This window comes from Chlorocebus sabaeus, chromosome 11, assembly GCF_047675955.1.
Source record: "Chlorocebus sabaeus isolate Y175 chromosome 11, mChlSab1.0.hap1, whole genome shotgun sequence".
NCBI classification, from domain to species: domain Eukaryota; kingdom Metazoa; phylum Chordata; class Mammalia; order Primates; family Cercopithecidae; genus Chlorocebus; species Chlorocebus sabaeus.
The window spans coordinates 104676710-104691368 of NC_132914.1; the positions used below are offsets into that span (position 1 = coordinate 104676710).

Here is a 14659-nt window from a genome sequence, read left to right on the forward strand (position 1 = left end):
ATACCTCCATTCACCCCTAACTGCCCATCACCTTCCTCTTCCCTTTCTAATGTGACTACCTTCACCATTTGAACCATAGTCAGATATTTAATGGATCAGAATTAAAATTAATCTGGGAAATAAATAGCTAAAACATAGCCTCAAAATATCTTTCAAAAAGAAGATGTAATGAATCAGGACCAGCTCTACCTAATTTTAAAGCATTTATGAAACTACAATAATTACGCAATGTGGTTCTGACACTGAGAAAAACTAGATAAGTGGGATAAAATAGGAAATATTGAATGTTCTTCATAACATCTGGAGATAAAGCACATGATGAAGTGGAATTATTTTAAATCAGTGAGGAAAAGGTAGATTATTCAGCAAATATTGGCTCTGTTGGTTAGTTACTTGGGGAAAACAAAAACAAAAACTGGATTCCTACCTCATGCTAGACAGATCAAAGGTTTTTTTTTTTTTTAATTGGTGGTTTGTAGTACAGATGATTTCATCACCCAGGTATTAAGCCTAGCATTCATTAGTTCTTCTTCCTGATCCTCTCCTTCCTCCCACTGTCCACTCTCCAGTAGGCCCCAATATGTGTTGTTGCCCTCTATGTGTCCATGTGTTCTCATCACTTAGCTCCCACTTATAAAGTGAGAACATGTAATATTTAATTTTCTGTTTCTGTGTTAGTTAAGGAGAATGGCTTCCAGCTCTATCCATGTTCCTGCAAAGGACATGACCTCATTCCTTTTTATGGCTGCATAGTATTCCATGGTGCATATATAGCACATTTTCTTTATCTGCTCTACCACTGATGGTCATTTAGGTTGATTCCATGTGTTTGCTATTGTGAATAGTGTTGCAATGGACATATGCATGCATGTGTCTTTATAATAGAATGATTTCTATTCCTTGGGTATACACAGTAGTGGGATTGCTGGGTTAAATGGTATTTCTATTTTGAGAAATCACCACACTGTCTTCCACAATGATTGAACTAATTTACATTCCCACCAGTAGTGTATATGCATTCTGCAACCCAAAGTTTTAATAGTAAAAGTGTAACTAAAATTACCAGAAGAAACCATGGTTAAGTTTTTAATAATCTTGAATAGGTGAAGGGCTTTCTGAATGTAAACCCAAACTCAGAACCCATAAAGAGAAAGACCAATAACTTTGCCTGCATTGAATGAAAATACTTCTACTTAGAAAAATACCATAAGCACACTCAAAAGGAAGATGAAAAACTGGGAAAATATGTGGGCAAGACACACGTCAGGCAAAGGGATTATTTCCTTAATATAAAAAGAACTTTTACAAACTGATAAGAAGAATTTGATATTTCTATAGAAAACTAGGCAAATGATATACAAAAGCCATTCACAAAGGAAAACAGATGTTAATAATCATGAAAAAAAAAGTCTTTCTTACAGTTACATGAAATCAAATTAAATTAGATACCATTTTCCAACTTTGACATTGGTTAGGGAATGGTGTATGTACAGGTGCTTTTCTCAAGGCAGTTTACACAGCTGTGTTTGTACATTTCTTTGTGGGATTATTTGATGTGTGTTTGTCCTCCAAGCTCTACTTTAAGCTCTGTGAGGCTAGGGCTTGTATGGTGTTTTTCTCGTACCTTTATCCCCTGTAGAACGTGCACATTGTTTGGACTTAATAAATATTTGTTGAGTGAATGAATGAATTGATGCATGAGAATACATAGAAAGTTCTGGAATCTTACACAAGAAACTAATAATAGGGGTTACCTCTGGAGAGTAGGATTAGGTCCAAGGAGAGGAAAAGAGGTTGCTTTCAGTTTATTGTTTTATCCCTTTCTTATTATTGAAGTTTTAAAAATAGGCATAGATAACTTTGTGATTCATATTTTGAAACTAGCTTACATTTTTTAAATGAATGTTCAAGATGGCAGTGAAGGAGGGTGTAAAGAGGCCAACTTCTGATGTACCACATTATCTCAACATGTTGATAGGGAAGCAGAGGGTCAGTCTGGAATGGAAGCTCTTAGGAGAGTGCTGAGGGGAGAGGAGGATACAGCCAAGTGTCCTGCTCAGCCACCCCTAAGGGGCTGGTTGAGCTCTAGAGGCACAGGGAGAGATAAGGAAGAAACAAGTGGGTGTTGAGAGTCCAGGGAAGCAGGAGAAGTCAAGTTTGAGATGTCTGCCAAGCCAGAAAAGATCCACAAGCACCATTCTGAGTCCAGGAGATCTGAGAGGCCAGGAATGATATGGGGAGATGCGCTGGTCTGGGTCTGCTGGCAACCTGAGCAGAAAGTGCCGTTCTCTGCCTCTGTCATCCCTCCCATTGACTCCCTCCCTCTGATGGTTATTCTGGCCAGAATACCAGCAATGAATCCTGACCTCACAGAGGTACCAGAATTGGTTCCCAAGGGATTCAGCTGCCTCCTCCCAATGATATACAAGCCCCTCAGCAAAGCACTTGAGCCCCTCGATGCTCCCCTCCATGATCTGGTCCCTGCCCACCTCATGGGAATTCCCTTCAACTCAGTGTGCCAGCCATGACCAACTTCTTACAATCTCCACAACGCACTATGAGTTTTCTTGCCTCTGTGCCTTGGCTTTTGCTGCTCCCTCCAGTTTGGACTTCCCTATGCCCTCCTCTTCCCCACCCCCTAGCCAGGTCACCTAATGACCGACCATCAGCTCATCTTTCAATCATCCTAGGTCAGCTCATCAATGAAGGCTTTCCTGACACGCCACCCAGGCAGAATATCCAATTTCTGTTTGTGCCATCAGTGTAGCATGGATGGACTTCTCTCAGAGTACCTGTAACACTCATGAACATGTGTATGTATTCCACTATATTGAGAGTTTCTCAAGGGCAAGATCTATGTCTTAATTTTCATTGTAGTCCTAATCTGGCACATTATATTGAGTAGATTGATGGAAGGGTAGAAAGATGAATGGATGGATGGATGGATGGATGACTAGATGTATAGATGAATAGATAGATGAATGGAAGTTAAGCTCCAAGAGAGAAGCTCCTTTGTTTTCTCCTGTATCTCCTATTGCTTAGCACAATGAGCAGCACATAGGAGATGCTTTAAAAATTGTTTAGTTAATTGAAGGATGATCAGACATATGGACAGAAGTTTGGATGGATGGATGGATGGATGGATGGATGGATGGGTGGATGGATGGGTGGATGGATGGGTGGATGAATTTTGATTGCAAGTATGCATGGCCACCTTGATGAAGAGCAAGGTAGACATTGTTCAAAAAGCTGCCTCCTCATTATTTTACCCTGGTCCATTGCCATGATGTTAATTAAAATCTCAAAGATCTTTTTTTTTTTTTCTTTTGAGACAGAGTCTCGCTCTGTCACCCAGGCTGGAGTGCAATGGCACAATCTCAGCTCACTGCAACCTCCACCTCTGGGGTTCAAGCAATTCTTCTGCTTCAGCCTCCCGAGTAGCTGGGACTACAGGCATGTGCCACCACGCCTGGCTAATTTTTTTGTATTTTTAGTAGAGACAGAGTTTCACCACGTTAGCCAGGATGGTCTTGATCTCCTGACCTTTTGATCCATCAGCCTCCCAAAGTGCTGGGATTACAGGCGTGAGTCACCACACCCAGCCAAGATCATTTATTTTTTCTTTTTTCTTTTTTTTTTTTGAGACAGAGTCTCGCTCTGTAGCCCAGGCTGGAGTGCAGTGGCGCAATCTCGACCTCGGCTCACTGCAAGCTCCACCTCCCGGGTTCACACCATTCTCCTGCCTCAGCCTCCTGAGTAGCTGGGACTACAGGCACCCACCACCGCGCCCGGCTAATTTTTTTTTTTTTTTTTTTTTTTTTTTGTATTTTTAGTAGAGACGGAGTTTCACCGTAGTCTCTATCTCCTGACCTCGTGATCCACCCTCCTCGGACTCCCAAAGTGCTGGGATTACAAGCGTGAGCCACCGCGCCCCGCCTATCATTTCTTTACTTAGACAACTCCAGCATACAATTTCCCTGTCAGTTACGCTCCAGAGCTGAGTTTTATCACACCACATGACGTTATGCCCATGAGTGTCACTACTGTGTAGGGGACAAGGGAAAGGCTTTTCAGAGAACTTTCAAAGGCCACAGTTCATGCTCCTGGGGGCCAGTTGATCTCCAAAATCTGACTGACCTGTGACATTTCCATAGCTACCCAAGACTTAGCTGGAGGTCTAAAATACCATTCCATGCCTGGAAGTTCTGAAATGGAGCCCTAGATCTTTTAGGAGGAGTTGGGGACTGAAGCAGGTATTCCCAAGTCCTGCCAGGCCCCAGGAGCTCTTGATACAGAGATGAGGAAACAGGGAGAATGAGTCTGTTTCCTCTTAAGCCCCTATGAGGTGGATGTCACCCAGGACTCTTGGGAAAGTTGCAATGATAATGCAAGAAAGGCTGACCTCTGGGAGAGAAGGAGGGATGGCAAAGGAGGTAACTAACAATCTTCTTTGGATTACGTTGAAAGGGAAGGTTCTTAGGCAGTCTGAAGCCAAACCACCAAAAGAAATAAGATGTAGAAAACAAAGATGGAGAATTTTCAGAATTGAGTTCAAGAACGGAGCTTAAAGTACACGTGGAGAATAAGGTGGTGACCTTCTGAAAAGAACATGAAGATATTTGTGATTTGTGGATCATTTATTAATTCAACCATGAACACTGACTACCACAAAGACAACAGGATGTGTTCCTGCCCTCACAGGCTTCAGGTTGGCTGGGGAGACCGACCCCCTACCCACTAGTATACTGTGAGAAAAACAGCAGCTCATCGCAGGAATGGGGTCCCACTGTGCAGCACAGCAGGGTGACCTCAAGTCAGCCTGGGAGCTTCGGGACACTTCCCAAAGGAGCTCATCACTGGGGCCGGGACCTGCAGATGCAGATGCTTTTTCGAATTGGAGTGGGGCATGCCTCTCGCAAAGCAATGGTTTCAACAAACCAAGCCTGAATCTATTTCCCACTGCCAAGTCTCTTAAAAGGGGTTTCCAGGCTAGTGTACAAACATTTTTTCTTAATCTGATAATTTCCTGTCTTGTTTCCTAATAAATTTAACAGAAAGAAAAAGAAAGAAAACAGAAAGAAAAAGAAAACAGAATGTAAAAGAAAGCCTTCTGGCATTGTCTGTGTTATTGGATTCCTAAATCTTTAGTTTCAGAGACCTTCACTTAGATTATTAGCAAACATTTATCGACCCCCTTCTCTGTGCCAGGTTGTCTCTGTCTATTATCCCATTACAGCCTCCCAGCCATGCTAGAGGGTAGATAGTATCAAACACTTTATAGAGGGAGAAATTCGCTCAGAGAAGGCAAGTCAAGAGCCCTGGCCACACAGCTGGAAGCCGGTAAGGTGGGAAACTGAACCTGGCCACGTCCGTCTGATGCCCGTTCAAGGGCTGGCGCGCTGCTGCACCCCAGCTGCTTCCTTCCCCTTTGTTAAAGCTGAGACCTGGCGCCAGGACACTCCCCTTTACATTCTGGAGGTCATTTAACAGAAGACCAAACCTAGTTTGTCAGGCAGGACTTAGCAGAGTCAGCTCTCCTCTTGCAGCCAGAGACAGACAAGGCAGCACCCAAGCCTGTGTCTAGAGTACCAAGGCTTACACAGTCAGCGCCTCCCCAGCACAGTCTTATACAATTATCTCGGGCTTGTAGCTCCTTCCCCAGTGCTGCACCATAACCCTCCCCACACTGGGAAGTAAACCTTTGGTTGCTCACACTCTAATGCTGGAGACAGACAACTGTCTATATTATATATTAACTGATAATATATAATATAGTATAACACAGTAGTAGGTGCTATAAAGAAGAAATAAAACAGAGTGAGGGGATGGGAGAGCGATGCAGGGTGTTATTTTTTCGTAAAGTACTCAGAAAGATTTCTCTGATGGCTGGGCACAGTGGCTCACACCTGTGAAAGGACGTAATCCCAGCACTTTGGGAGGCTGATGAGCGCGGATCACTAGAGCTCAGGAGTTTGAGACCAGCCTGGCTAGCATGGCAAAACCCCCTCTCTACAAAAAATACAAAAATTAGCTGGACGTGGTGGTGTGCACCTGTAGTCCCAGCTACTTGAGAGGCTGACGTGGGAGGATGGCTTGAGCCTGGGAGGTGGAGGCTGCAGTGAGCCGACATCGGGCCACTGCACGCCAGCCTGGGCAATACAGCCAAATGTTGTCTCCAAAAAAAGAAAAATAAAAAGAACAGTCTTTTTGAGGAGGTGACATTTGAGCAAATAGAGCCCTAATGAGTAAGGGAGTAGGCTGTGCATCTACCTGAGAAAAGAGAGTTCGAGAAGAGAGCAGACAGAGCAAATGAAAGGGCCCTGAGATGAAAATGTGTTTGCTATGCCTGAAACCCCCAAGAGAGTCATTTTATCATCTGTGCCATCCCTGCCTTCCTATGCACTAGGAAGATTCTTCCAAAGGCCAGGCCCAAAAGAAATTGGCAGTTGGGAATTGCCTAGAACAAATAGATTCTACACAGCAACATGGGGAAAAGTGAAAAGCATTTTACGACAGTAAGTTAACCAACACTCAGTTTCATAACTGATAAGTACCAGTTAGATATTGTGCACATGCAGCATAACAAACTACCTCTAAAATTCAGTGGCTTAAAACATCAACCATTTTCTATTGCTCAGTTCTCTGTGGGTCAGCAGGGTGCTTCTTTGATCTTGGCCAGGCTCACTTATGAGTCTGGTCAGTTACAGGTTGAACAGGCAGCTCTGCTAATCTTGGCCAGACTGTCTTGCATTTTTAGGATTTGGCTGACTGTCCATTGGTCTAGGAGAGCCTTGGCTCTTCTCCATGTGTCCTTCTTATCCTCCAGCATGCTAGCCAGGCTTCTTCTCTTGGTGGTGGCAGGGTTCTAAGAGAGAAGAAGCAGGCAAGATTGTTTGAAGCCTACACTTGGAACTGGCACCCTAACATTCCCATCACATTCTAGTGGCCAAAGCAAGTCACAGGCTGGCCAAGACTTAACGATGGGCAAATAGACCCTTGATGGAAGGAACTTCAGAATCATCATGCATGCATATAGACAGGGGTGAAAAAATGGAGACCATTTTTGCAGTCAGTCTACCCAAACAGATAAGGAATCAGAGACTGGAAAGCGTAACACTGCTTAATTCTGGAGCAACGAACTATAACTTCTGGCCCCCAGGTTTTAGTGGGGAGTCTGGAATATTTTACCTATTCTGATGGAAGCCCCATCAACAAAGCTTTTTAAAACTCTGGTCAGCCTAGGGGTTTTAAGGATGTCCATTAAGTTCAAGAGGACTTTGAGGGCCCTGAAGACCAGAAATTACCCTGCGTCAAGCCCAGAGTAGTTATTTCACTTAATAACTACTGGTAAAGAAAAATTAACTCCATACTTAATAAATCTACATGGTTCTGTTCACCCACCAGCTATGATCCCCTAAGTCTCCCCAAAAATGACTACAAAATATGTGGAAACCCCAGGAAGCAAAAGAAACAGAGCTAATGAGTTATTTCACTGTGCTTAATTTGTTATTTCCAACAGATTTTGAGGCAGCTTATAAAAATATGTACAACATTGTACCATAGACAACAAAAGGCAAAAATATTAAAAATACATTTCCTTATGTACACATGGGCTGCAAATTTGGCTGTGAGCTTCCTAGCAGGAACTGAAAGTAGCAAACACATCTACGCTGTGTATCTCTAGACTTTGTCTTTTGTCCCATAGGGGCAAATTGTAAAGGTTTTCTATTTGAAGTTAATGGTATTTCAGCACCCACGAAGTTTGTATACTTGCCTGTCAGTTCCTGGGCAATAATGCCAGGGAAAACATCTCACATATGGTTATACAGTAAGCTCCAGGAGGGCAGGGATCCAGCTGTCTGTGTATGACCATGTTCCCTAGTTGTGCCTGGCAGAGAGTAGGGGTTGAGTAACCAAGAAGCAATATGCTGAGTGGCTGACAGATTGAACTCTGGAATCAGAAGACTTGGTATTCAATTCCTAGCCCCATTTTTAGGATCTGTGCGACCTTAGGCAAATTACCAAACATCTCTAAGTTCTATTGCATTCCCCATAAAGTAGAGATAATAATGGCAAATATTTTATAACACTTCCTCCATGCCAGGTACTTTTCTAAATGTTTTATACATATTAACTTTTTTAATCTTCCTACAACCCTGTGAGGTAGTCACTATTAATATTACCATTTTACAGATAGAAAAATCAAGGCACAGAATGATTATACTTACTTGCCTAAAGCTACACAAGTAGTAAGTAAAGCAATCAGGGTTCAAACCCAGGCAATGTGAACCCAGAGTCTTTGCTCTTAACAGTTACCTTATACTGTCTCCTAATAAATGTTGGATTTCCTACCATATAGTATGACTGAGAGGATTAAAATAAATCTGAATTTAAACATGTAAAATGCTAAGCAGAGTGCTTGGTCCATAGTTTGTACTCCATAAAAGTTGGCTGTTCTCCTCCTTCTCATCCTTCATCACCACCACCATCATCATCACTGAAGATTGGATGGATCAATGCTGATGGTTCTCTTACTTGGTTTTCTCTTTGTAGATAAGTAGCATCTGATATGGTTTGGCTCTGTGTCCCCACCCGAATCTCACCTTGAATTATAATCCCCATAATCCTCACATGTCAAGGGCGGAAGCAGGTGGAGATAATTGGATCATGGGGGCAGTTTCCCCCACGCTGTTCTCCTGAAAGTAAGTGAGTCCTGACGAGATCTGATAGTTTTGTAAATGCCTGGCATTTCCCCTGCTTGCACTCACTCCTTCCTGCCACTCTGTGAAGAAGGTGCCTGCTTCTCCTTTGCCTTCTGCCATTATTGTAAGTTTCCTGAGGCCTCCCCAGCAACGCGGAACTGTGAGACAATTAAACCTCTTTCCTTTCTAAATTACCCAGTCTCAGGTATTTCTTCATAGCAGTGTGAGAATGGACTAATATAACATCCCTGTCCCCTGCGTTCAATAATAAAAAAAAACATAGACACAGAGAAAAGCCCAGAGGAGAGTGAAAGGATGTCAGGGCATCATATTTGCCAAGGGGCCATCCTATGCATCTAGAAAGGTAGGCACATTGGGAGGCAGCAGTGCACCCTGATGGCCTCTATCAGAGACACAGTGCCAGACATGGTTGGCCCAGGGTTTTGCCCAGAGCAGCAGTTCTCATATTTTTTGTTCAAAATGACCTCACCAAATGGTTGTCTGTCTCCAGTTGCACAAGATTGTGAGAAGATGATCTGCAAGGCCATTTGAATCCAGACATTAAATAAACGGAATGGCACATCTGTGGGAACAGGGTATTTATCAGGCACTTTCTATAGGCCAGAGGCTTTAAGTGTATTATCTTGTTTAATCACTGCAGTAAACCTATGAAATAGATAGTTTAACCCCTCTTTGCTGATGCAGAAGCTGGCTGGAGAGCAGGAAGTTCTTTGTCCCAGTTGCACAGAGGGCAGCTGCAGGATGGTATCAAGCTCTGGCAGTGCTGGTATCTTGTTTCCCTTGTTCTACCCCATCTTGCCACCAGACCAGTCCCAGAGAAGAGAAACCTTGAATAAATGGGAATGTGGACAATCAAAGGCATCGGTTTGCCCTTTTTTAGGACTCATAAATGCTTTGGAGAATTTGAATGAACTCTCCCCTTAGACAAATGCACAACACACTCAAAGTAACAGAATTTCAGGGAGACCGTGACCCCTCCAGCCCACTGTGGATCCTGGCTTATGTTCACTTGCTTTCCAGGGAAATTATCTCCTTTAGGTCCACTCAAATTCATATTTGAACCTCAGTTCCCTCTGTTTCTAAACTTGGGTCTTCATCACCAGGCCATGGCTGTCCTTGGCCCCAGTAGTGGAAATAGACAACTAGTCCAAAACTCAGGCCTGCATCTGACACTAAAACATGATGCTCGCACCTTCTCCCTGACCAAGCAGAGTTTTACACAAAAAATAAATAAATAACTTCAGTTTATGTGTATACCCCACATAGATTCTCCAACGAGGAAAAAGAAAATTAAACCCTGGTATATAATCTTTGTGTAATAGATCAATTATAGATTTCTCTAATCTCTATAATCTAACTCTCAAAGCTTCTTTGAATAATTTTCTTTCCATATTTAAATTTCATAACCCCTAAAAGAAGGAGAAATAATTCCAAGGGAAATTGTTGATTCTTATGATAAAGGACAAAGTAGCCTAAAGCTGGGTTAGTGCACACTAACTGACTTTGCTCTCAGTTAACATACGTTGAGAACCTATTGTTTGCTTAGCACATGCAGAATACTTTGATACACATGATCTCATTTCACTCTTATACCTCACTCCCATCCCCAGAAGTCCAATGTGGAAAACAAGGTCATTACTATCACCCTCATTTCACAGAAGAGGAAACTGAGGTCCAGAGAGGTTCTGTGACCTGCCCAAAGTCAAACAGTGAGATGTGGCAGAGCTAAGACTGAAGCTCTGGGTTCCAGTCTCCAAGTCCCATTTGCTCAGGCCTCAACCAATATGTGAGGCAACATTTTAAAACACAGATCTGGGTTGTTGACTTGCTGCAAATAATGCAAATACCAAGAAAGCAATCCCATTGAGAACATGTGAGTCATCTGTACTGTTAATTAGGCAACCTTCTCCCCAACATTCAGGACCCAGGTCTCGAGTCTCCTTTGCTGTGAAGTCCCCTCTGACCATCATCCCCTTTTCCTAAGCAGAGGGTCTCATTACCCTGAAAACTGGGTCACATGTTGGAGTGGGTCATGATTATCTGGTACTTTTTGCAGTGAACTCTTTAAGGGGTAGTAAGTTCCTGAATTAGAGTCAGAGACACCAGGAGCATCAGATGAGGAATTGGCCCAAGATTCATTGCCGTGGCAACAGCTACTTGACTTAGCCTCTGACTTAATGTCTTGGCAGGTGGGCAAACCAGAGGGAGCAAGGATGACTCAGTGTGTTCCTGCCTGGGCTGAACAGGAGAATGACATGGCTGTCAAGGGAGAGGCAGGAGGCTGGGCTTGGATGGCGAGCATTTCTGGGAAGGTCTTATCTTCCCTGAAAGCTGAGGATTTCTGAAGTATAGCACTAGGTAGTGCCCAGGAAATGGTGAATCTGTGTCACAGCCCACGGTGTTTTCAAACTGCCCATGTCGACCCATTAGTGGATCATGATGTCACTTTTGTTGCTGCTGTTTCAGCATTTTTTATTACTAAGATGGAAGAGATGTGAAAAGGAAAACAAATGAGAGGGCCTCACATGTAGTAAGGGTCGCTGTTATTTTCCATTAATTTTTTTAATGGAAATCATGAAGAGTGTGTGGGTGTGTGTGTGTGCGCACACCAAGCTGTGATATAAAATAAATTCTTACTCTGAGTCACAGTCAAAAATATTTGGAAAAAACAAGATTGGAGTAGAATCTTAGAAAAATATCCCTTGACTAATTTCCTGATTATAGAAACATTAAAATCTAATGGTCATCTGTATCATTCATCCATTATTCATTATTTTTTATTTTTTTGGAGACACAGTCTCACTCTGTCACCCAGGCTGGAGTGCAGTGGCATGATCTCAGCTCGCTGCAACTTCCACCTCCTGAGTTTCTCCTGCCTCAGCCTCCAAAGTAGCTGGGATTACAGGCATCTGCCACCACAGCCAGCTAATTTTTTGTATTGTTAGTAGAGGCAGGGTTCCACCATGTTATCCAGGCTGGTCTTGAACTCCTGACCTCAGGTGATCCATCCACCTCAACCTCCCAAAGTGCTGGGATTACAAGCATGAGACACCACACCTGGCCCCATTATTCATTATTCATTATTTATTTATCCAAAAAGTCATCTACTAGAGTTCCCTACCCTGTTGTCTCACCCTCTGTTAGATGTGAAGGTAAAACATTTAGGAGAAAGTGAGTAGCTCCGTGTGTCTGGAGCCACCAATCAGACAGTGAGGACGAAAGCAGGAGTGTGACAGGCCCACCGTATGAAGATGCCCATCTTCAAAGGAGGCACCTTTGCTGAGACTGTGTGGTTCAGGCAGGGTGAGGAGTGGACTTTATCTACTGGCTTTGGCATTCTGTCTCCCCTCACCTGCTAGTTGGTTTAAATTATTTAGCACTTGTCTATTGGCACTATTTTATTTCCAGATTATTTTGTCCATGCCAGTATCATCTCTTCAGTTTTAAACAATTTGAATATGTCCTCTTCTTTTGCATCTCCAAAATGCCGAGCAGGGTTGGAAACACAGCAGGTATTCAGTAAGTGCTTCCACTGTATTGACAGATACTTGTTCTTTAGGTCTCTGATAAGACATCCCTTCATTCCTAACCTTCTCCTACCATAGAGCATTTAAGAAATGGTTTTGCAGCTATGTGTGTAACAACCTGTCTCCTTCACTTACACTGGGAGTTCACTGAGCATGGGATTATGTGTATTCTCTCCATCACTATATCCTCAACCCCAAACACAGCACAATGTCTGCCTTGTTCCTTGTATCCTCAGTAGGATACTTGGTAGGTGTATCTGTTAGTTTTCACCACAGTAATGGTGAGTAACTAACATCCCCACTATCTCAGTGGCACACCAAATAAGCATATATCTTTGCGGGCAGCCGGGACCGCTCTAAGCTGCAGGCCAGTTCTGGATCTGCTCTGTGTGTCTCTCATGCCAGGCTAGCCAGGGCATATTTTTCTTCTCTTTTCCCACCTTCAGATCTGCAGTTTTGCAGACAGTGCATGTTTTTCTTTTTTCTTTTCTTTCTTTCTTTTTTTTTTTTTTTTTTTTTTTTTGACAGTCTTGCTCTGTTGCCTAGGCTGGAGTGCAGTGGCATGATCTCGGTTCATCACAGCCTCCGTCTCCGCCTCCCGGGTTCAAGCAATTCTCCTGCCTCAGCCTCCCTAGTAGCTGGGACTACAGACACATGCCACCCACACCCAGCTAATTTTTATAGTTTTAGTAGAGACGGGATTTTACCATGTTGGCCAGGCTGGTCTCGAACTCCTGACCTCAGGTGATCTGCCTTCCTTGGCCTCCCAAATTGCTGGGATTATGGGCGTGAGCCACCATGCCAGGCCTAGGGCATGTTTTTCTTATGACCAAGGCAGAGGCGCAAGAGAGCAAGTTCAATTTTACAAGTAGTCTTCAGGCTTTTGACTCCATCATGTTTGTTAACATAGCTTTGACTGAAGTAAACTGAAGTAAATCAAGTGGTCAAGCCCAAAGTCAAGAGGAAAGGAAATGCACTCGACTTAGGGAGTTTGGGGTGGCAAAGGAAAGAGTGAATATTTCCAAATCATCCACCCAAGTAAGTTCCCAGCTTCTCACTGAATGTTTATGGAATGGAAAGGAAGGGAAGAGAATAATTGGATTGCAGGGATTTCCCGTGGGTATTCACCATACAAGTTACAAAAGCCTGTGGGGACTCTTCTACCTCCTGACATACAGCTCTACAGAGAAAGCCAGAAGCCTTGTCAAACAGGTAACAGCCCGACCATCCAGAGCTAGAGTTGTTGAGCAAACAAAGTGAGCCCTCAGAAGCAATTTTAGGCAGAGACTATTCCCCCAGGGCACTGAGGGACCACAACTGCCTTTGTGGGGAGAACAAGGGGAGCGACCACCAGAGTCACAAGAAGTCGCATCTAGGAGTGGATAGCAACCCTTCCAGGCATGAGGAAAGGATTCTGTTTTGTGTCCTTTGGAAATGCGTGTGTCCAGATGAATGCCCACATGCTTGCTAAAATCAGTAGTCAGGACTTCTAAGAGACCTTTGCAAATAGCTGGGCATCCATTTCTAAAAGGAGTCCAGAGCACTGGTTCCTACACTGGCTTTCTTTGCAGTACCAGCTCTGGCATGGTTTGAGATTATGCGAAATGTTGCACCCCTGCCTCGGTTAACTGAAAAATAACAATATGTTTTCCTTTCATTCTCTGTCTCCCTTCTGACTGCAGGGGTGCTGTGCCTACCAGACAGCCTGAATCTTCACAGAGACCCACAGCGGTCAAACAAGCCGGGAGAACTGCCCATGTTCAGCCAGTCGGAGCTGAGGACCATCGAGCAGTCCTTGCTGGCCACGCGCGTAGGCAGCATCGCAGAACTGAGTAAGTAGATGTTGGTTCTCCAGCTCTGATGCCTCAAGACATATCATGTCTGTGCCCGAAGTGACACAGTGTCCTCATGCCAATCCCTCAGGGCACTACTTTGTAATCGGTGGGGTGACATCTTTTATTGAGTGCCTGCTGTGTACACTAAACAATGCCAGTAGCGTGGGGAAGGTAAGAGCTCTGAAGCTGGTACATTTCCTGGTTCCACCATAAATCGGGTCAGGTTCCTAAGCTTTTCTGAACCTCAGTTTCCTTTTCTATAAAATAGAGAAAATACCAGTGCCTACCCCGAGTGTAGCTGCAGTGATTCAATGAGCTCACATCCATAAAGGTGTCAACCTAAATAACAAACAGAGAAGGAGATTCTCTAAAAGAAAATCATGTTTATCTGGGAATAGGCCTTGCAATGAGAATGTGCACGCCAGAGTATATTCTCAGAGAAATACTACGTGTGTATTTGGGGGCTAAAGGAAGACAATGGTCTTTAATGGAAAAGTGAGGAGGAGGATTACAAAATTGTTTTTGAGATAATTATCCTTGGCTACAAGGATCAATAAATAACAAGGGTGGCACC

General features: G+C 43.6%; 1 protein-coding gene across 2 annotated transcripts in view; it reads left to right on the forward strand.

The window, feature by feature from the left end:
- ABTB3 (ankyrin repeat and BTB domain containing 3) overlaps positions 1 to 14659 on the forward strand; it is a 339446-nt gene that overhangs the window by 185449 nt on the left and 139338 nt on the right. For both annotated transcript variants that reach the window (XM_008004556.3, XM_008004557.3), the window contains exon 2: positions 13933 to 14082. In XM_008004556.3, coding sequence (XP_008002747.2) covers positions 13933 to 14082 — 150 coding nt within the window. The remainder of the gene's footprint in view (positions 1 to 13932; positions 14083 to 14659) is intronic.